This window comes from Schistocerca piceifrons, chromosome X (genome assembly GCF_021461385.2).
Source record: "Schistocerca piceifrons isolate TAMUIC-IGC-003096 chromosome X, iqSchPice1.1, whole genome shotgun sequence".
Lineage (NCBI taxonomy): Eukaryota > Metazoa > Arthropoda > Insecta > Orthoptera > Acrididae > Schistocerca > Schistocerca piceifrons.
Window position 1 is genome coordinate 798,942,445 of NC_060149.1, and position 22,746 is coordinate 798,965,190.

Genomic DNA, 22,746 nt, shown 5'->3' on the forward strand with positions numbered 1-22,746 from the left:
CAGTCTTTCACTCTGCTCAGAGTACATGATGTAGTCAAACTCCTGATACATTCAAACTTAAACCTGGCCGTTCACCTTTCATGGACAGTAATAATCCACCTGAGCACATCTTACATCCCAACCAAAAACTTTAGTAATTTCCTACATCCTACTCTTGTGAACTCCACAACACCTTTCCACATACCTTGCTAATTAAACTCCTGGGAAAAAGGAGATGACAGAATATAGCTAAGTAATAGCCAGAGGGTTGTTTTTGGACCCAGTCTTTTACTCCACAGTTATGTGACATGATAAGGAACTTGTTTTTCCAAACATATTTATCATTTATGGGCCAAGTCCCATAGTGCTTAGAGCCATTTGAACCATTTATGGGTACCGAGCGAGGTGGCACAGTGGTTAGCACACTGGACTCACATTCGGGAGGACGACGGTTCAATCCCACGTCCGGCCATCCTGATTTAGGTTTTCTGTGATTTCCCTAAATCGCTCCAGGCAAATGCCGGGATGGTTCCTTTGAAAGGGCATGGCCGACTTCCTTCCCTGTCCTTCCCTATCCGATGAGACCGATGACCTCGCTGTTTGGTCTCTTCCCTCAAACAATCTAATCCAAACCATTTATGGGCAGTACTATAATAACTAGTTTATTATACTGCATACAACTGAACAAGCTAAATAAATATATTAACTGAATGAAACTTTGAGCTGAGTAATGGCAAATGTTTGAATGGCTCAGGTTGGAACAGTGTTGGCCATGAAAGGCAAAGCTTTGAGTCCTGGTCAGGCACAGTAATTGACCTTGTGTGTCACTGTGTAAGAAAATAAACTATTCTCAAAACAGGCATACTTTTAATGTATCAGTAAGTTATGTTTCAGCTTTCATATGATAGTACTTTTCATACGATGTTTCTTTATTTGTTTCTACATGTAATGTGCAACTAAGATTCATATCATTCTTAACTGTCTTTTGGAAGTAAAAATGCTTACAGTAAATAAATTTGAAAATGAGATATATTTCAGCCTATTTGACATACATTTTTGTTGTAATTTAAGGAAGAGGCTAATAATGGGAATGGTGCATCTGATTACAAGAAATAAGATGTAATAGGCTACTATTACATACAGTATATATTAAGCATCTTGACAGTGATGTGGCCTTAAAAAATGCTATACTCTGAGGAGAAAAAGGAGACTGAATAAACTTTAACTATAAGCATTATCAGTCAATGCAAACACAAACGCTGTTTACTGTGTGAACATGTTTCAACAATTTAATCATTTTTAGTAGCCCATAATGCCTCTTAGCTGACGGCTGCATCAAAATGCAGTAAGATTGACCACATTCTGAAGGCTCCTACTAGATGTTGGAGCCCTCTGATAGGAATCTTGAAGATTGCTCACTCTTGCTATGTTTTGACGCAGCCATTAGCCAAGAAGCATTTTGGGCTACTGAAAATGGCTAAAGAGTTGAAACCACTACAGCCAATAAAAAAATGTGTACAAACATTGACATTTATAGTCAAATTTAATGACTTCAAAGACACACATTGCCAACATCTCAAATATGAATGAATAATCTTTAGTTTAATCATAGAACATTTGATTTGTTAATGTTGCTGTCTTGCTTTAACTGAAGAACAAAATGAGTATCTCTATAAATCATGAACAACAACCAATAACAATAAAAGTATATAGTATTGGGCTATACGAAAATGCTAAATGATCATGTAAACAAGCTGGCATAAAAATGCATAACAGTAGTAATATGATACAAAATGTACCATATTTGGAGGAGATTATAAAAATAGAACCTAAAACTGAAATATGTAAAATATATACAGTACCTAACCCCTTGAATTGTGGTAAAGTAACAAACATAAAATTGCACCAAGTTAAACATAGCAAATATTTACTGCGGTTGGAAAAACAACCTCTATTATTGCAATGGAAAGCTCAATTAAGAACATGTAACTGAAAATTGGGTGCATAACTAGCAGTATCACACACACAATGCTGAACATAGCAAGAAAGTAAAAAAAACCTAACAAAATCAGAACATTGGTGCTCAGTCAGATGTTAAAGGAATTAAGGTCTAAAGTAATAGTTTAGCTGAAGATGAACAGATAGTTATAGTGGGTGTGGCAGGGAATAACTTGGAGTGCTACGACGTTGCAGTACCTGTGTTATTCTGATGACAATGCACTGCAGCGACCGCAGCGATTACAAAACTCATCAGATGAATTGGCAATTGCGAATAATGACTACCATCAGCTGTAGAACAGAATGACGACAACAAAAACTTGGGTCGGACTGGGACACGAACCCGGATTTCCTGCTTATCGCAAACAGTTGCCTTACCATTTGGCTATCCGTGCACAACTCACGGCCAGACCCAAACTTCCATATGTCGTCAACCAAACATCTACAATCTGTACTCACACATGCAGTATGTGTATTCCCGTACAGATCAGACATTGTGCTTGAAAAGTCGCAGGCCTGGTATCGGCAGATAAATACGATATTGCAGTGCCTGTGTTATTCTGATGATGATGCACTGCAGTGACCACAGCCATTACGAAACTCATCAGATGAATTTGCAATTGGGAATAATGACTGCCATCAGCTATAGAATGGAATGATACAATGAAAATTTCTGCCAGACTGGGACAAATTTTCATTATTGTCATTCCATTCTACAGGTGATGGTGGTCATTATTCGCAATTGCAAATTCATCTGATAACTTGGATTGACACAGGATGTATGACTGGTGACTTGAACAAGATAGCCTTTTCAACTGAAAGCACAAATGTGTGCAAGGATGGGCTGTTCCAGTTCCATGACTGGCTTCACCTTGGCACTGCTGTTTATGGAGCCAGAAATGGTGCTGATGATTGCTGATCTCATGCACATTGCACCGGTGCTCGTTGGAACCATTGGGAGATGGTGATTCACTAAACATCGTATGCCCTGCAGTAGGGTTTGGAAAATACAGTTGGTGGAGCTAATTAGTGAGAACATTGAGTGTGAAAATGGGGGCACATACTGTCAAATCCCTGCTGTCATGGATAGGTCATGCCTTAGAAGCGCTTGCCACCACCGATCGCGAAGTAGCCTGATCAACTTCCATAGGAGCTGCAGGTCAAGCAACATCTAGCTCCTGAGTGGATGCTAGATGCTCCACATCATCTTCAGGTGCAGTGGTGAACTCCTTTTCTGTCTCTATGTCCTTCTCCTTTTGCTTTTGCTTCTTTTTGGTAGGGTCCCATTTGTCCTTCGGTTTATCAGGCTGGGTGGGCTTTTCCGACCCAGCCTCATGGACCGAGGAAGACCTGAAAGCCCTATGGCCCTCAGGTGGTGGCTTTTTCAGCCACTGGCTAACATTTGGAGGGGCAGTAACCATGGAAGGGAGGACACCAAGCGATCCCTTCCGCGCGAGGGGAGCTGGAGGAGGCAGGCACTTCTCCAGCGCAGAGGTGGGGACTGAAGTCCCCAAAGAAGGAGGGGTTGTTACTCCCGATGTTGAAAACAGGGGAGCAACGGAAGAGGGTGTTCCCCCAACTACCAGGGGGCCAGGAATAGACAGCTGGGCTGGAGGGCCCACAAAAAGTGGCTGAGCTTGGGGGCTCATCACCAGGGATGGTGACATCGAAGTTGCTGCAGCATACGTCGATGAAATGTGCACAGGGTAAAGTTGATCGTACTTGTGTTTAGCCTCTGTGTAAGTGAGCCTGTCCAAGGTCTTATACTCCATAATCTTCCATTCTTTTTGATAAACCACGCAGTCTGATGAGCAAGGTGAATGTTTCCATCCGCAGTTGACACAAACAGGGGGCGGCAAACACGGGACGTTGGGGTGGGAGGCACGTCCACAATCCCGACAGGTAGGGTTGGTGTCACATCTCGATGACATATGCCCAAACCTCCAGCACTTAAAGCAGCGCATGGGAGGAGTGACGTAAGGCTTAAATCACATTGATATATCATCACCTTGACCTTCTCGGGCAGGTGTCACCCTCGAAAGCCAAGATGAAGGCACCAGTGGCGACCCTACTATCTTTAGGTCCCCTGAAGACACATCGTACAAAGTGGACACCGCGGCATTCCAGATTTGCACAGAGCTCATTGTCAGACTACAGCAACAGGTCACGATGAAAAATAAGTCCCTGAACCATATTGAGGCTCTTATGAGGCGTAATGGAGACTGCAACTTCACCAAACTTGTCACAAGCAAGCAATGCCGGTGACTGTGCTGGGGATGCTGTTTGTATAAGGACTGCTCCAGACCTCATTTTAGACATGCCCTCAACTTCTCCGAACTTGTCCTCTAAATTTACCGCAAAAAAACTGAGGCTTTGTGGTCAGAAATGAGTCCCCATCTGTTCAGCTGCAAACAAGAAATCGAGGAGAATACATCTCACCAGGTAATTTAAACCGCCGTTCCTCCCCTGGTGTGGGCGGGGAAGGGAACGATTGGGGGTCATACTTTAAAGCATTGAACTTTCCATTCTTAGAGACTTGTGCTTGAGCACTATTCATATTTCTTTTCATGGTGGTCCCACGAGCAGCTAGGGAAAGGAATGTCCACCCATACAGAGCCCCGCTTGCCTGGGTAAGCCTAATACAACCGGAGGGCAGCAGGTTCCCCAGAGGTCGCCCACTAGCAACTGTTCTACCTCAACAGCCATGCATCTCCTTGGCGCGCAGCACACCTTGGGATTGAGGGATGTTTTATAGAAGTTTATACCATCCTTGCGACCCAGGCAGTTAAGCAAGATCACCGGATTCTGTACCGTACAACATTCCACCGTCACGCCTTACGGTGGTCGTTTAAGCACGCTCAGAGCTTATGGTATTGAAGACTGGTGGTGCTTCTCAGTCCCCAGCTCAGAGACCCCGGGGTCGTCAAGCCTGTACCGAGAAACTAAATGCTGAGCCCCCTGAGGGGAGACCTCAGCAAGGCTTTTGTCTTGCACAGTGGGTGACATAATTTCTTTTCTTTCTTTCTTGCAGCCTTTGTCCCGTGTCACGTGGGGCCGGCTGTGTTGCTATTGATTTTGCAGTATTAGTTGCAGAGGGTGGCCAGATGCCCTTCCTGCCGCCATCCTGAACCACCCCCCCCACCCCCCCCCCCCCCACCCCACCCCCTCCCTCCGGGATGGAATGAGGGAATGAGTGTACCCCAGCTGTCTGCATCTAGTGTAAGCCATGGAATAGTGCAAATGTTTTCAAATGTCTGTGAGTCATGTAACTGAGACGGAACGTGGGCTTGATTCCTTTGGTTTTATAGGATGCTGGGTCTGGTGCTGATTGTAATCATTCTTCTGGAAAACTATCTCTAGGTGCTGCAACTCAGCTGTCTTCGTCTGATATTTTGTGAGGGATGTGCACTAGTGTACTGAGGCATGACAGCAAAAGAGAAACCTGGTGCAATGCAATTTTAACATAAAATGTAGTGCAGAAGTACCAGCAGAGATGGTATATGATATTACTGCTTTCAAGGTGGATTGCCTCTGATATGACAGAATATGAGATATTTAATGAGTCATGGAACATTTATTTGAAAGACAGATTAGAGGCCACAGGAGGGGGGAGAGTTCATTGCAGCTGACAAAAATATTGTCTCTATTGAGGTCGAAGTTGAGTGTGACAGTGAAGTCATCTGGCCATGTATAACAGGTGTAGGGTTTCACTGGCCACGTGAATCCGCTATGGCAGTTCTAGAGTCATTCAAAGAAAGTCTATGGTCAATAGCGCTTAAATACCCATATCACGCAACACTAATTGGAGGTGACTTTAGCCTGCTGAGTATAGACTGGGATGTCCAAAAATTCATTGTGGCGGGTTGGGGATACAGACAGACAGTCATGCAAAACACTTTTGAACATTTTCTGAAAATTCTCTTGAGCAGCTACCTCAGCAGCCTACATGTAATGGAAATATCTTAGACCTTATAGCTAAAAAATAGGCTAGACGATGTCAACAATGCCAGTGGAGAAATGGGGATTGACGATCATGAAGGCATTATAGCAACTATGATTACAAAAGTTAATAAATCAGTCAAAAAGGCTAGGAGAGTGTTCCTGTTAGATAGAGCAGATAACCAGTTATTAACATTTCACTTGGACAGTGAATTGGCATCACTTGGTTCCAGTAAAGTGGATGTAGAGGAATTATGGTCAAAGTTTAAGCAGACTGTAAATTGTGGTCTGGAGAGTTATGTGCCTAGTAAGTGGATAAAGGCTGGAAAAGACCCATCATGGTTTAAAAATGAAATTCGGTGGATGCTGAGGAAGCAGAGGCTGTTGCAATCTAGGTTCGAAAGGAGATGTGCAAATGACAATAAGCAAAGGTTAGTAGAGATTCCTGCATCTGTGAAAAGATCTATGCATGAAGCATATAGCAATTACCTCTGTTACACCTTAGCAAAAGATCTGGAAGAAGACCTGAGAAAGTTCTGGTTGTATGTAAAATCACTAAGCAGGTCTAAGGCTCCTCCAGTCCCTTGTTGTCCGGTCTGGTGAGGCAGTTGAAGATAGCAAAATGAAAGCCAAAGTTTTAAATTACACATTCAAGAAATTGTTCACACAGGAGAACTGAGCAAACATACCATCATTTGACCTCCAGACAGACTCCTGCATGGATGACAAAGAAATAAGCATACCTAGCATACAGAAACAGCTGAAAGATTTGAAAACAAATAAATCACCAGGCCCAGATGGAATCCCAGTTCGATTTTACAGAGTACTCTGCGGCATTGGTCCCTTACCTAGCTTGCATTTATCATGAATCTCTCACCCAGCACAAAGTCACAAGCAACTGCAAAAAAGTGCAGGTGACTCTAGTATATACGAAAGGTAAAAGAACGGACCCGCAAAATTAGACCTATATCCCTAACTTCTGTTTGCTGCAGAATCGTTAAACATATTCTCAGTTCAAATATAATAAACTATATTAAGGCTATGAAGCTTATGTCCAAGAATCAGCATGGTTTTAGAAAGCTCTGCTTGTGTGAAACTCAGCTTTCCGTTTTGTCACATGACATACTGGAAACTATGGATGAAGGGCAACAGGCAGATACCATATTTCCAGATTTCTGGAAAACATTTGACATGGTGACCCATTGCAGGCTGTTAACGAAGTTACGAGCATATGGAAAAAGTTCATAGATATGCCAGTGGCTCAAAAACTTCATATACAGTAGAACTCAGTATGTTATCCTCAATGGTGAGTGTTCATCAGAGACAAGGGTATCATCAGAAGTGGCCCAGGGAAGTGTGATAGGACCGCTGTTGTTCTCTATATACATAAATTATTTGGCAGACAGGTTGGACAGCAATCTGTGGTTGTTTGCTCATGACACCATGGTATATGGTAAGGTGTTGTAGTTGAGTGACTGTAATAAGATACAAGACAAGTTAGACAAAAGTTCCAACTGGTGTGATGAATGGCAGATAGCCCTAAATGCGGAAAAGTGTAAGTTAATGTGGATGATTAGGTCATTTAAATATCTAAGCTTAATATTGCAAAGTGAAATAGGTGGAACGATCATGCGAAAACTGTGGTAAGGAGGCAAATGGTTGACTTCAGTTTATTGGGAGAATTTTAGGAAAGAGTGATTCACCTGTAAAGCAGATCGTAATTAGGACGCTGGTGTGACCTATTCTTGAGTACTGCTAAAGTGTTTGGGATCTGTACCAGGGCAGATTGAAGGAAGAGATTAAAACAATTCAGAGGTGGGCTGCTAGATTTGTGACCGGTAGGTCAGAACAACACGTAAGTATTACAGAGATGCTTCAGGAACTCAAATTGGAATCCCTGAATGAGGGCAACTTTCTTTTTGAGAAACAATATTGAGAAAATTTAGAGAACCAGCATTTGAAGCGGACTACTGAATGATTCTACTGCCACCAACATACACTCCTGGAAATTGAAATAAGAACACCGTGAATTCATTGTCCCAGGAAGGGGAAACTTTATTGACACATTCCTGGGGTCAGATACATCACCCATCACACTGACAGAACCACAGGCACATAGACACAGGCAACAGAGCATGCACAATGTCGGCACTAGTACAGTGTATATCCACCTTTCGCAGCAATGCAGGCTGCTATTCTCCCATGGAGACGATCGTAGAGATGCTGGATGTAGTCCTGTGGAACGGCTTGCCATGCCATTTCCACCTGGCGCCTCAGTTGGACCAGCGTTCGTGCTGGACGTGCAGACCGCGTGAGACGACACTTCATCCAGTCCCAAACATGCTCAATGGGGGACAGATCCGGAGATCTTGCTGGCCAGGGTAGTTGACTTACACCTTCTAGAGCACGTTGGGTGGCACGGGATACATGCGGACGTGCATTGTCCTGTTGGAACAGCAAGTTCCCTTGCCGGTCTAGGAATGGTAGAACGATGGATTCGATGACGGTTTGGATGTACCGTGCACTATTCAGTGTCCCCTCGATGATCACCAGTGGTGTACGGCCAGTGTAGGAGATCGCTCCCCACACCATGATGCCGGGTGTTAGCCCTGTGTGCCTCGGTCGTATGCAGTCCTGATTGTGGCGCTCACCTGCACGGCGCCAAACACGCATACGACCATCATTGGCACCAAGGCAGAAGCGACTCTCATCGCTGAAGACGACACGTCTCCATTCGTCCCTCCATTCACGCCTGTCGCGACACCACTGGAGGCGGGCTGCACGATGTTGGGGCGTGGGCGGAAGACGGCCTAACGGTGTGTGGGACCGTAGCCCAGCTTCATGGAGACGGTTGCGAATGGTCCTCGCCGATACCCCAGGAGCAACAGTGTCCCTAATTTGCTGGGAAGTGGCGGTGCGGTCCCCTACGGCACTGCGTAGGATCCTACGGTCTTGGCGTGCATCCGTGTGTCGCTGCGGTCCGGTCCCAGGTCGACGGGCACGTGCACCTTCCGCCGACCACTGGCGACAACATCGATGTACTGTGGAGACCTCACGCCCCACGTGTTGAGCAATTCGGCAGTACGTCCACCCGACCTCCCGCATGCCCACTATACGCCCTCGCTCCAAGTCCGTCAACTGCACATACGGTTCACGTCCACGCTGTCGCGGCATGCTACCAGTGTTAAAGACTGCGATGGAGCTCCATATGCCACGGCAAACTGGCTGACACTGACGGCGGCGGTGCACAAATGCTGCGCAGCTAGCGCCATTCGACGGCCAACACCGCGGTTCCTGGTGTGTCCGCTGTGCCGTGCGTGTGATCATTGCTTGTACAGCCCTCTCGCAGTGTCCGGAGCAAGTATGGTGGGTCTGACACACCGGTGTCAATGTGTTCTTTTTTCCATTTCCAGGAGTGTACATCATGCATAAGGACCATGAAGATAAGATATGAGAAAATAGGGCTCATACAGAACCGTAAAGACAGTTGTTTTTCCCTCACTCTATATGTGAATGGAACAGGAGGCAAAATGACAAGTTGTGCTACAGGATACCCTCCACCAAACACCATATGGTGGCTTGTGGAGTACCGATGTAGATGTAGATGTAGAATATGCTTATGACAGGACTGCAGTAGGATGTGTTGGGTGAGTGCACTGGACAGGTCTTGCACTTTGGCCTTTCACAGGTATATGCGCCATGTGGCAAGTGGGTGGCAGTGGGTGTGGTTCAAGGATGGACTAGGATATTTTGTAAATTAAGTGGATAGTGGAATACCACTTTGAAGGTAATGGAAAGGATTTTGGGTAGGATGTTCCTCATTTATGGATGTGGTAAGTAGGCTAACCCTAGGCAAAGGATACAGCTAAGGTGGTCCACTCAAAGGCATTTTGAGTAGACATAGATAATCAAATAAGAGCCCTTTACAACTGTGTTGGTACTTAGGCACTGCTAAGGATATTAATAACTGTGATATGTTTTACTACTAAAAAGAAACTAATTTAATAGCTTTATTTCAACAAAATTTACTCAGTATTTTCTGACAGCACACATAATGGAATGTGACAGTACCAGAATTAATAACAGTTTATTGTTCAATTTATTAAACTGCATCCAATCTAGTCCAGGTTTAATGAACACTTTATAGATTAACTTTTATTGCAAACACCATTTAAATCAGCTTTTTAGTCTTCCTCATCCTCATATTTATGTATAAACTCCTGTTCTGTTAATTTACACACAAGAAGGTTGATCAGTTCTTGAGTTACTTTCCATATTTCTTGTATCATATAAACAAATTAGAAAGTTACAGACAAATAAGTACACAAGCAAAATTTTAAATATAAATGATCATCTAATAGATACTAGTTTCATTACAAATGTCTGAGGATACTACAACAATAAATTGTAGATACGATATGTCATAATTTGAAATATTTATTTAAGTTTTGATTGTTACATTTGTAACATTTAACAAGTTCTTTTCAGTGATTTCTTTCTTTCAGGATACTTACCTTCACTTTGTACTTTAAGTAAGACCTCATTGAAAAACTGTATTGATATTCTGTGTTAGCAAAATAAGGTTAAAATGTACCTAAAAACTGCTATAGCTTTTGAATTTTTATTATTTACCTAAAACCTGAAGGAAATAGGAAATATGATCTTCTCCCTCAGAATTTGATACAGTGCAAGTGTAATTCTCCTCATGATGCTTCTGCACATCACTTATATGCAAAGTGCCATCATGCTGTATGGAGAATGCATTTCCCATGACAGGATTTTCATGAGCTGTCCAAGATCGCTCAGGTGATGGTATTCCAACTGCTACGCAAGGTAATTGAACGGAGCCTCTCCTCCGAACCGATACAGTGTCGCCAAATGACACAATTGCAGCAGGTACTGAAAATAATAACCTTAAAATTACTAACAGCTGCTGGAAAAAAACCTTTAAAATTAAGATTTGGGGTACAGATGTTATTACTTAATATACACAGCAAACAGCAATAATTTCTTAGGCAATATTTTCTTAGTAGCTAAGGTGTTTAAATCAATTCAGAAAATCCCAAAATTACATTACATAATGGATGAAAAAGAATTTTTGACAATAGCTTTGAAAAGAATTGACTCAAAAATTTGCAAAGGAACCATCCCGGTATCTGCCTTAAGCAATTTTGGGAAATCATGGAAAACCTAATCCAGGATGGCCGGAAGCGGATTTGTACCATCCTCCTCCCAAATGCAAGTCTAGTGCACTAATGACTGTGCTCCTCTGCTTAGTGAAGAGTTATAAATACATACATGAGATAGATTTCTACGTGTCAAATAAAGAACTCTCTCTCTCTCTCTCTCTCTCTCTCTCAATCTCTGTCTATCTATCTATCTGTCTACTTCTATCCCGTTTTCTATGTTTCACTTTCTTAGTGCTGTGGATCAACTGGGGGTCGCATCACTGTCTTGAATAGGGTGGATAGATATCTGGGCAATGCTAAGGAAGTATTATAGGAGAGAGTCGGAGAATCCTGAGAGAGAGAGAGAAAGTCATAAAGAAAGATATGAGTGGTTTATAGTGGAATAGAAAACTACCAGGAAAGTGTGAAGTTGTGGATGGCAAGAAGGTGGAATGGAGAGGGAACAACAGCAAGAGTAAAGGTAGATGGATCACAGAGAATGGCGAAGATTGAGACCAGGGCTGCTACAGAAACAAGGAATGGTATATTGGAGGCACAATTTCCAGCTGCATAATTAAAGAAGTTTCGAAGACATTGTGTTAGGCAAGAAGATCTAGATGATGTGTGTTATGGAGGAGCCATTAAAGCCAACCACATTAACCTGATTGATGTGATGTACAACTGGGCAGTCCAGATGGCCCACAGTTTGGCAATGTTTGTTTATCTGTGTGAATAACTAGTTGATAACCATACCCACATAGAGTACTGTGCAGTTGTTGTTGCGAAGTTGGTGATGACATGGTTGCTTCTACATTTTGTCTACTTTTTTTGGTGTAGGAAATGTCAGTAAGAGGAATGCATTGGTGGTAGTGGGCAGATGTATAGAACAAATCTTCCACCTGAGTCTTCTGTATAGGTGTAACATACGAAGCAAGTGAGGTGATTGGTAAACGAATAGCATATACTTGAGGCATTCTGAGGGTTATGTAAATTATGGTGGGAATAGAACTGTCAAGAATGTATTTTAGTTTAGGGCCATAAAACGTTGGTCAATTGTTCTAAACCTGATGGAATTGTGTGGCAGAAAGGGGTGTTCCTCCCCCATGGTTGCTACACAAATGTCTGAGAAGTATTGAGTGTATGTGGGGATAAGAGATGGGAGTTCTGTTAGGGGACAAGGTAAGGACTTGAGGACGTGAGTCAGTTTGTGAAAGCCTTAGGCACACCTTCAGCATACTGGTCATTACAGATGAAACATCCATGTATCACCAAGAGGGAATCTGGGATGTGTAGTGTGTAGCAGCTTTTGAACTTCTGATACTATTGAAAAACAGTTGGTTTAAAGTAAACCTAAGTTTTTATGGAGCCATGTGGTCAAGAAAATATTAAAGAAGGTGGCTTACTGAGGTGAGGAAGATAAAGTGAAAACATGAGACAGAAAGTTTTGTGATTCTGGAGGAGTAATTATGTTGTCTTCATCTTGAATTGATAGCATAAAGATGTCATCATACAAAAATGCCATACAAGTCCTAATTGTAGTACTATGGATGTTTTTGTAGTTATGTCTTCAAAGGAGAAGTAATGATGAATGAAAGTGTAGTTACTCATGGTTATCAGGAAGTAGGTGGCAGGTATGGAATCAGCTAACCACTGAGAGCTTTAGGGTTCAATAGCAGCAAGAGCAAGGGGATTGAAGACATTAGCACAGAGAGAGGTGGCATCAACACTAACAAGCATTGTGCAGGTGATAAAGGGTAAGAAGTGCTGAGAGCTACTCTACAAGTCACTTTATTATACTGGAATGGAGATACTTCATACCAGGCGCCTATTATTTGTTTCCTATTCTGCTCCATTTATGCATATGTTTGTTACCATAAGCTATGTACCCTAATCTATCTTACTTTATTCCTATGGTGTGTGCACGAAATAAATGATAAAATTGGAAGATATGTTCCAATATATCTCAAATAGTGGTTCCCTAAACTTAGTCAAAAAGGTTTTGTGAGAAGAAAATAACCTTTCTGCTGATGAATCTCATTTAAGTCCCCTGACAACCATTATTACATGTGTTTATGAGCTACAGGGCAACCTGTTATAACTTTAACAGCACACAGCCAAAGTCCTTCACTGTTTGCTGCCAGGCTTACTGATACAGACCTAAAATGCTGTATCGCTACAAATAAGAGTTATACTAATGTATTGTATGACATCTCCTTAGCAGATACTCTCCACATTTTTAAATTCCTTGCAACTTATATTTTTCCATTTGCTTTTGCCACTAATGATTTGTCATGTTTGTTCAATTCAACATTACTTCATACTATTATTTCTCAAGGAACATAATTATGTTTAAGTTAAACAAGTGTTCTAGAATCTTGTGACAGACTGTCATTAGAGATATTGATTTTTAATACTGATTTGTAAGTCTGTGCATTTTCTCACCCTTCGTATTTAGCTTTCAATCGTCTGAATGATTATTTCTCTATGATGTGAGTGTTTGTCCCAAAATCAGCCATTTGTAAACTTGTGCAGTGTTTAAACATTAGTAGTATGCCCCTGTGACAACGTATTTTTAAATGAAGAATTCAAAATTTTAATTGCCAACAATTATCATCTGCAAGTCGTGCACTGAGAACATTACTCACAAAAACTAACTCCTTGAACTTAAATATCCCTTTTTATGTTCTTTACTGAGGTAATGAATTGTGCTTAATCTTGTTTTATAATCTTTTTGTGCTGATTTAACAAAAAAAAAATTTTCAAAATTTCTCACATAGGTTCTAACTACAAATTCATACATCACATTTACCTCATCATTGTACAGTATTTTTAAATGAGCTTGTCGATCAGTTACAATGACTCACTGTCTTACAAACACAGCTACCTGAAGTGATCATGTATTTGCATTATACTTCACCACATCGTTGGGAACTTCTTGGGGACAGGGTTCCTTGACACATATGAGCTTCCCCCTGTCAATTTGGGTGCAGTGAAATACTTTTTGTCTAGAAAACTGTTTTCCATTGTTTTGGGATGATTTATTATTATTATTATTAATATTTTCATAAACTCCAGAACCTTACGCTTTGTGCTGTCACAGTGATGAGAACCAGCAGTTCATTTTACCATGTAATTCTGAAAAGACTAGCAATTGTCACATGTTATTATTTAGCTTGTGTGTGCCTATAACTCAAAAGATTCTTGTAAATAATGTATTGCATTGGTCTCATATCTGGTCAAATCCACTGCAAAATACATTGCTGGAAATTAAATTGCAACACCACAAGGTGGTACGCAACAGATATTAAACTGTGATGAAGTGTATTACATGCCTGGCTATGCAAATTATTAGCATTTCAGTGCAATCCCAGATATTAGGTAGAGGCAATGATATCTACATTCTGGATGTAAAGAAAGTTTGAATGTTAGTTGTTTGCAAGAAGATGGTTTTGAACCACAATTGTAGAGCGAATATGGAATTAGTGGATTCAGGAAGACCATACTCAACACTATGCAGGACCTCAACGGTTCCACACAAACAGCACCTAGAAGAACAGATATATTGTTCACTTGGCCATGTAGGATTGTACAACCATGTCACATACTTTAGAGTTGGGGAATGGCCTTTTATGCAACAAGGAAAGTTACTGACATATGGCGTTATGAGTTCTGGAGCAGCACGTGCTCTCATAACAAAAATCACCATTGCAGCTTCCTTTGACAAGGCAGCAGAGAACAGAATGCCAACAGTGGTGCATCCAACAGCAATACTGGATACAGGAGTGGCATCATATCAACTTTTCAGATGTGTCCTCATTCTGGGTATAGGGTTGCCATAAGTTTCCACAAGTGTAATTCTCTGATATTTCTCTGATTTCCACACAAGTTTTACCAATTTTCCCCGACAAATTTTGAGATCTCAAGGGTAAGTAAAGACATAAGTTGACAAAAAATGTAAGGACTTCTGTATTTCTAAACATGTGAGCAAAAATCTTAAGTACCAACATCAACATCTTATTTAATGAACTATTTTTAGATAAAGAAAGCAAGCCAAATTGTATATATGTTTCATCAAGACCAATGATGTTATTTTATTTCAATAAAATGAAAGACATTTGGTGAGAAAAACACATTTCATTGGATTTGCAAGACGGATTTAAAATACCTCCACTTATTTCAGAAATAACCTCAGAAAAAGTCAGCCTCTTGAAAGAGGTGTATAATGTGGTGAAGAGTTGTGTAAAACATCACTATAGGTGACCACCAATAAAATGTTGTCTCTACTATGTTTGTTACTGTCAGTTATTACCCACTGTGTTATGTCTATTATTTTACAGGCATTGTGTAATTTTTCTTTCAAGAAATAGATGAGTACATGGCGTACAAACTGCCAGTGACTACCACAATTTTCTTCTTCTTGTTGTCCATGCTTTCTACTATATAAACTACTTTTGAAGTGCCAAAATGTACTACAATAAATAAAATGTGTATAAAATGCCACACTGTAGAATGTACTTGTGGTGAGACAGTCTCTATTCCTGAAATCCAATAAATAAAATGTGTATAAAATGCCACACTGTAGAATGTACTTGTGGTGAGACAGTCTCTATTCCTGAAATCCATCACCCGTAGCCTCTAGCCCGCCGAGGAGCACAACAGTCCTGAGTCCATGGATAAACCACAAAAATTCACTGCATTACACCACACACAAACAGGCCCTGCCTGTGGGCAGATCAGTGAGACTAGATCCAATGGGCAGGGCCCGCATATTAGTGGAAAACTATGGGCTTCAGATTGACAGGCCCGATCTGTTAGAGATACCCACAGAATTGGACTGCAGTGATGATAGATAGCAACTCACCGTAGAAATGATCACTGAGCCACAGACAGGCACACAGAAAAGACAATCACACTCTCACAACTAAATTTTTGGCCACAGCATTTGTCAGAAAATGAAAGCACACATACATTCACACAATCACTCAGACACAGCTCAAGCACACATGACTGCCATGTCAACAGTCTCTGAGAATCAGATCAAACAGACCACTTCTCATGGCTGCCTGCCTCTCATTGGCAGCTGCCAGGCTAGTGGCATGAAGTGGTGGCAGCACTGACTGCAAGCTGAGGGGAGTGGTAGAAAAGGGAGAAGCAGTAAGAATGAGACTGAGACAAAAAATTGAGATTTTACCACTGTTTCTTTTTTTAAATTTTCCTGATATTTTCCTGATTTCCCTGATATGTTTGAAATTCCCTGATTTATACAACTTGTGGCAACCCTGGTGTACAACATGATAGTGGTCACATCCATGTGTGGAGGCCCCAACCAGAAAAAAATGTTGCAGATTATCATACAGCAGCAGCAGCAGCTGCCGTGATGGTATGGGGTGTCACTGGGTACACAACATGATTACCTCTGGTTTATATAACTGGCAATTTTGGCAGGAGGTGTTACATTCCTAGTGTGTTAAGGGTAGTGAATATACTCTACCTTTAAGATCTCTGTGATGTTATCTTTCAACAAGATAACACAAAGCCACATGCTGCATGTTCTATCCTGACCTATTCTGGTACAGATGGCATTGGACTTTAGCACTGTTGCCTTGGCCAACACATTTTCCAGATGTCTCAACAACTTAAAACAGCCGGTCATGTGTTATGTGTTTATGAGACAGTCTTTCATTGGCTTGTGACCTGGCAATGCATTCTCTTCTGTTGTTATAAAAGTAAGCTTTGGCATCTTTTTTCAGAACAGACCCATCTCATCACAATTACAAACCTGTTGCGGCAGATAATGCTCAGAATCTATGACCATCTTGAAGTCACTGGTGAAGTTCTCTACTGCCTTTTGTTGGAGCTGGCTGCTTTGACATACCTCACAATGCTGTGAGTGCCAGTTCTTCTCTCAAACTTCTCAAACCACCCATGGCTTCTCCTGATCACTTCTTTGGCAACTGATGATCCTGGCATCTTCTTAATGCAGTCAGCGAAAATCATTCTCGCCTTCTTACAAATGATGGTCTTGTTAATGTTGTCACCTTGCAATTGCTTTTCATTCATTCACATAAGGAGCAACCTCTCTACATTGACCGGAATAGGAAACCATTGTTTACGTACTCTTGTCACTCCCTTTGAAGCATCTATCTCCTTAATCTTGTCCTTGTTCTTGAGGATAGTGCAAATAGTTGATTAGAATAATTGTATGTGCACGCTAAATCATCAGCGCTCACACCCTGTTCACATTTTTAAATGATTTTACATTTCATTTCTAAGGTCATTTTCTTTCTCTTACAGTCATCTTCTTGTGGCTTTATCTTTGGGGACATTTCTATGAAGGTCATTGAAATTTGCACACACAAAACACTGTGTGAACACAGGTTTAGATAAATGTGTGATCACAAGCTGCACTAAGATGGTAGCAGAAAGAGCACTAAAACCAGACTGCAGTACACAGTAGAGACATTGTTCATATGCCACTGCCGACAATGAAAGGTGTTCAGAATGTTGTACATTTCTCCTGCCCTGCACAAACGGCTGGTGACATCACACTAAATCATCAACACTCATTATGCGAAACATTGCTCACTAAGCAAGTCATTTTTTACAATTTGTTTTGCTTGTTATGCGAATTGTGCATTATGGGAGGTGCTCGTTAAGCGAGGTTCCATTGCACTTTGTGGGGCATGAAAACAAGGCTTGCACAAACACCCTGAATTTGCAGTACTTGCAACATAAGATTGTGTCTTACACGAGATGATGGCTGTTTTCAGAAGTTTAAAATTAAAACAAAACACTTTTTTAATACCTTACACAGTTTACTTTATCACCCTTGTGGTCAACTGTTAGAATTACTGATCAGTGATTTGCAGGTCTTGGGTTAAGTTCTGCTGCACACTATGGAATTTTTCTGTGGGTGATGTGTCTACACTGGTGTCCACTCAGCCTTGCAGGGAGAGGCTGCTTGAATAAATGTGTTACGAAATTGCCATGTGAGCTTCGAACTTGGCATTAAATCAAAATGTTGACTCAGGCAGATAGCTACCTGACTTTTTATTTAGTTTTGCAGTTTACTTTGAATGTATTTGCCTAATAAAGTATTTTCCTTAACCACCTAAAAAAGAAACTTACTTACACAGTGATACATGATGACTGCTAATCAATTCATATTGATAATAGTGGGATTTATTTCTAGATTATTTTTATATATAAAAAGAAAAGCAGATACTTTGAAATGTCCTCTGCTCCCCTTCTTACATTACTCAGCTACTTTTTATGTCATACTTCAAACAAAGTATTTATGTTATTTTATGAAGGACACTATCAGTGATCTAAATATCTGAAATATTAGTTCTTACCAACTAAAAAGTACAAAACATTAAAAATATAAATAATTTAGTTTCTGGAACAGTCACAAATTCCACACTTGAAGGGAACGAAAGATGCACGCAATACATAATTAATTATATCCACCACTTTGCTACTATTTATTTGAGCTCTAATGTTTTAGTTCCAGATACTGCAGCTGGGCTGGTTATCTCATTTAAATATGTCTGACTTCTATGTGTCACAAAGAGCATGGGAAAAATGCAAAAATCCCAAATCAAGGTAACAGAAATACAATTTCAACTGACAGCAACAATAGAGCTTAACAGATAACAGTTCAGTTCACAGAAAACTCTTATGGACAACTAGTAAAAGATGCTTTCACTGTAAACACTGTTAAAGTACAAATAATTGTTATCAGATTTTTATGTGACGTATTTCTCTATAGCACATAATCGTGAATATCATAATCATAAATAATTAGGCAATTACATATGACTATGACAGTCACAGAAACAAAAATTAATGAAAAATAGGCTGATCAAGCAGTGTCTTCTACATAATTTCATGTTGCATTTGCTGATGTAATTAAAGGGAAAAAATGCTGCAGTGGCCAACAATGAAAATGTTTTGGGCTTAAAAATAGCTGAGTCTTATGTATCTCCACCTGCTGAAGTCATTAATAACCATTAAAATGACCAATTAGCTCTCGTTTTGGCAATAAACTAACAAATAAATTTTAGTAGTTTACATTTTCTGTTTGGATAAAGTTTTATTTTTGAAAGTGGAACATCAATCAACTGACAAAACACAATGTTCTTCAGCTGTTTGTAGATTATAAACATACATATTGTTGCTGTGAGTGTAAGTTTAATATTGTTTATGTTGTAATTAGTGCAGAATTTTTGGTGTTTTGAGTCTTTTAAGGTGTAAACTTACTGCCAATTGGCATTATTTTGGTGTGAGGCTGGGGAACCAATGAAAGTTATGGACTCCACATATATGTTACAACTATTGTTCTGTTATACTACAACAATAGGTGAAAAATAAAAAGCAATTTATGGCTTGCCTACAAGATAAAAAATGATTTATGGCTTTTGCTGTGGGTGCTCAATAAATCAAATCAAATCAAATCAAACCAGCAGTTTGGTGAGAGCCTACAAGCCATATAGATGACTGCTATTTCTGCTTGACTCCTACAATCTGGAAAGATTTATAGGATGAATCAATAAATCAATAAAATATAAAGGCAGGATTGCCAATGCAAAAAGAAGAACAGTTGACTACCTGAATATTCCACTGCTATTTGACCTATTCCACATTCAGTTCCTACTCCACCTGTAGATTTTGAGGTGGAAATAGAAATCAGAACTCTTGGAACTCAAGGAACTTTATGCATTCCCCTGAGGAAAAGGATAATAAACCACACTGATTGTGTCAATCAGAATTGAGTAACCTCATTTGAGACCTTGCTTTGTCAAAGGAGAAAGCAGAGCTTTTAGGGTCAAGATTACAGCAAGGGGTCGCAAATTACATACAACACCAAAGGAATGTGCTTCCTTATTTTGAGAAGGAAAACAATCTTGTTGTTTGCTGTGATATTAATGATCTGATGAAATCTTTGAATTTGATTCAAGATCACTTGGAACTGAAGCTATTCATACACTCTGCAACTGTATTCCTTCTGCTCCTGTTGGCACTGCAGTTCACATGAAGGGGACATATGCAGACATGGAGGCCCTCCTCGACTCAATCAAATATGCTGAACACAAATGGAAAATATGTTGTGATCTAAAAGTCATCGCTGTTCTCTTAGGAATGCAACTAGGTTACACTAAGTACTGCTGCTTTTTATACATGTGGGATAGTAGGGATAGAAAATCACATTATATTCAATCTCACTGGCCTGCAAGAAATCTTAACCATAATGAGATAAATGCCATCGCTGTCCCTCTTGTGGACTCAACAGATGTTATTCTTCAATCCCTACATAAAAAGCTGGGGTTGATGTAAAATTTTGTCAGTGCAATGAACCAAGAAGCACAGGCCTTTATGTATTTTAAGAGAGCAAATCTCCTACATTACGTAATGCAAAGGTTAACATACGTATTTTTGTTGGTCCACAATTTCATCAAATTGTAAAGGATCCAGCATTTGAGTGAGTTTTCGGGAGGAAGGAAAAAGGAAGCTTGGGAGGCCTTCAAGGCAGCCTTTCATGGATTTTTAGGCAGCAAAAGAGATAATATCTATTATCAGTTGGTGGCAGTATTCCTGCAAAAATGCCATCAACTTGTATACAACATGTCCCTTAAGGTGCATTTTCTCCACATCCACCTAGACATTTTCCCTACGTCTTGTGGAGCTGTCAGTAAGAATGCTGGGAAAGGTTCCATCAGGAAATTCTTTAATAGATCAGGGACATCATTACCATTGGAATGAAGCCATGCTTGTAGATTATTGCTGGTCTCTGATTAAAGATGTTCCAGAAGTAACTAACAAGAGGAGAGCCATAACACAATGAGCTCATGAAGCCACCACATGATTCTTGCACATCCAACCATCTGCCAGGGATTCTTCCATCGATTTAGAACTCCAGGTTTGTCATGTTCATTAAAAAGAATTCAACTGAACTCTCAATGTTGTTGACACATTTAATTAAAATTTATTGTTTTCACTTAATCTGCTAAAATAAATTATTCCCACTTATTGTGAATCACAGAAACTAGAGCTAATAAAATTTCATTTACGTTCTTAATTAGTAAGATTCGACTTATGAACTGAAGGAAATATTCAAAAATATTTATTTTGTTGGCCAGTGCTATCATCAGATTTCAATCGAAAAATCATTTGTACATTTATTTTAAATAAATTAACTGTATACACAAGAAATATTTCATCAGGTACCGTTTTATTATCAACAGTTCATTGAGGACAATAGCATGTAAACATAAAATGGAGCCCTAGATAACTGAAAATCACATAATGCATTTCGAAGTCTGTGAAAGACTATATCCTAAATGATATTCACCATATAGCGGAGATGCTGAGTTGCAGATAGGCACAACAAAAATGCTCTCACAATTAAAGCTTTTGGCCATCAAGACCTTTGTCAACATTACACACACACACACACTTACGCAAATGCAACTCACACACACAACTGCAGTCTCAGGCAGCTGAAACCACAAACCACAATATTGTTACTTTTCATCCTGGATTTTCCATTGTTTGATATATCCTAAATGAGAAATTTGACTGCTAGCAAAGAAACTGAGTTTCTGTATAATATTATTTTGTCACTTTAAAATTTCAACCTATTGATTAAAAATATTTTCAGAACACAGTCAAGGTATCACTTCTGTTTATTGTATTAGATGAAATTACTATTTTTTCATTTGGAAAAACAGTATATTAATGGAAAATGACTCCTACGCAATGCATTTAAAAGAATCACCAAGAGAAAAAAATATTGCAATATGATCATTATATACTGAAGAATGGAAACTTCAGGTCGGAATATCAACAATATAAGGAAAACACAGATTGCTGCTTACCATAAACATGGCACATTAAGTTGAAGAGAGGCACAAAGAAAGCCAAGCTAACTGCATTCTAGTCTGAGCTTCCAGCGATGATGGTCATTTGTGTCTGAGATGTGCTTGCTTGTGTGAATGAATATGTGTGTGTTTCCTTTTCTGATGAAGGTTGTGGCTGAAGTTGATGTGTAGTGCCTTTTTGCTGAGTCTGTCTGCAACTTAATACGTTATCTTCATGGTATGTAGCAATATCTTTTCCATATATTGTTAATCATTACATATTGCTATTCCAAAAATTAATATTCCTCATTATAAAAAATTTTGATATCTTACTTTTGGCACACATGTTGCCTTGTTTAACTGACAGAGAAAATCTAATATGATTAGTACTCATACTGAACTAAAATTCATTAAATAATTGTGTGTACATAATTTTTTACGCATCTTATGCATTACCTCTGGAAGAAATGGTTGCATATACTACTCGTGTGCTCTGGCCCTCTCCAACTTTTGTAAAAGCTGTAACCCAAAATTCATATTCTTCCTCTTTTCTCAAATCATGCAGTTCGTAGTGTGTATGAGCTGGAGAAAGCCGTCGCTTTGATGAGTCCTTTTCACGTCCTCCTTCAAGAATTCTTGAGTATAATGTATAGCTAACAAGATGTCCATTTGGATGCACAGGCTTCATCCAGCTTACCACAAGAGATGTTGGGGAACTTGACAATACCTTAATATTAGCAGGTGATCCTGGAACTAAAGAATAAATCAATTAATTAATAAAAATGGGTGTTTAAGTATCCCGT

The 22,746-nt window shown here is 40.0% G+C and overlaps 1 protein-coding gene across 1 annotated transcript in view; it reads right to left on the bottom strand.

The window, feature by feature from the left end:
• The window catches only part of LOC124722710 (Down syndrome cell adhesion molecule-like protein Dscam2), a 382,068-nt gene that overhangs the window by 61,780 nt on the left and 297,542 nt on the right, over positions 1-22,746 (bottom strand). Inside the window, exons 16-17 of the mRNA XM_047247846.1 lie at positions 22,400-22,696; positions 10,549-10,815 (exon numbers count right to left, since the gene is read on the bottom strand). Of these exons, the coding sequence (XP_047103802.1) occupies positions 10,549-10,815; positions 22,400-22,696 (564 nt within the window). The remainder of the gene's footprint in view (positions 1-10,548; positions 10,816-22,399; positions 22,697-22,746) is intronic.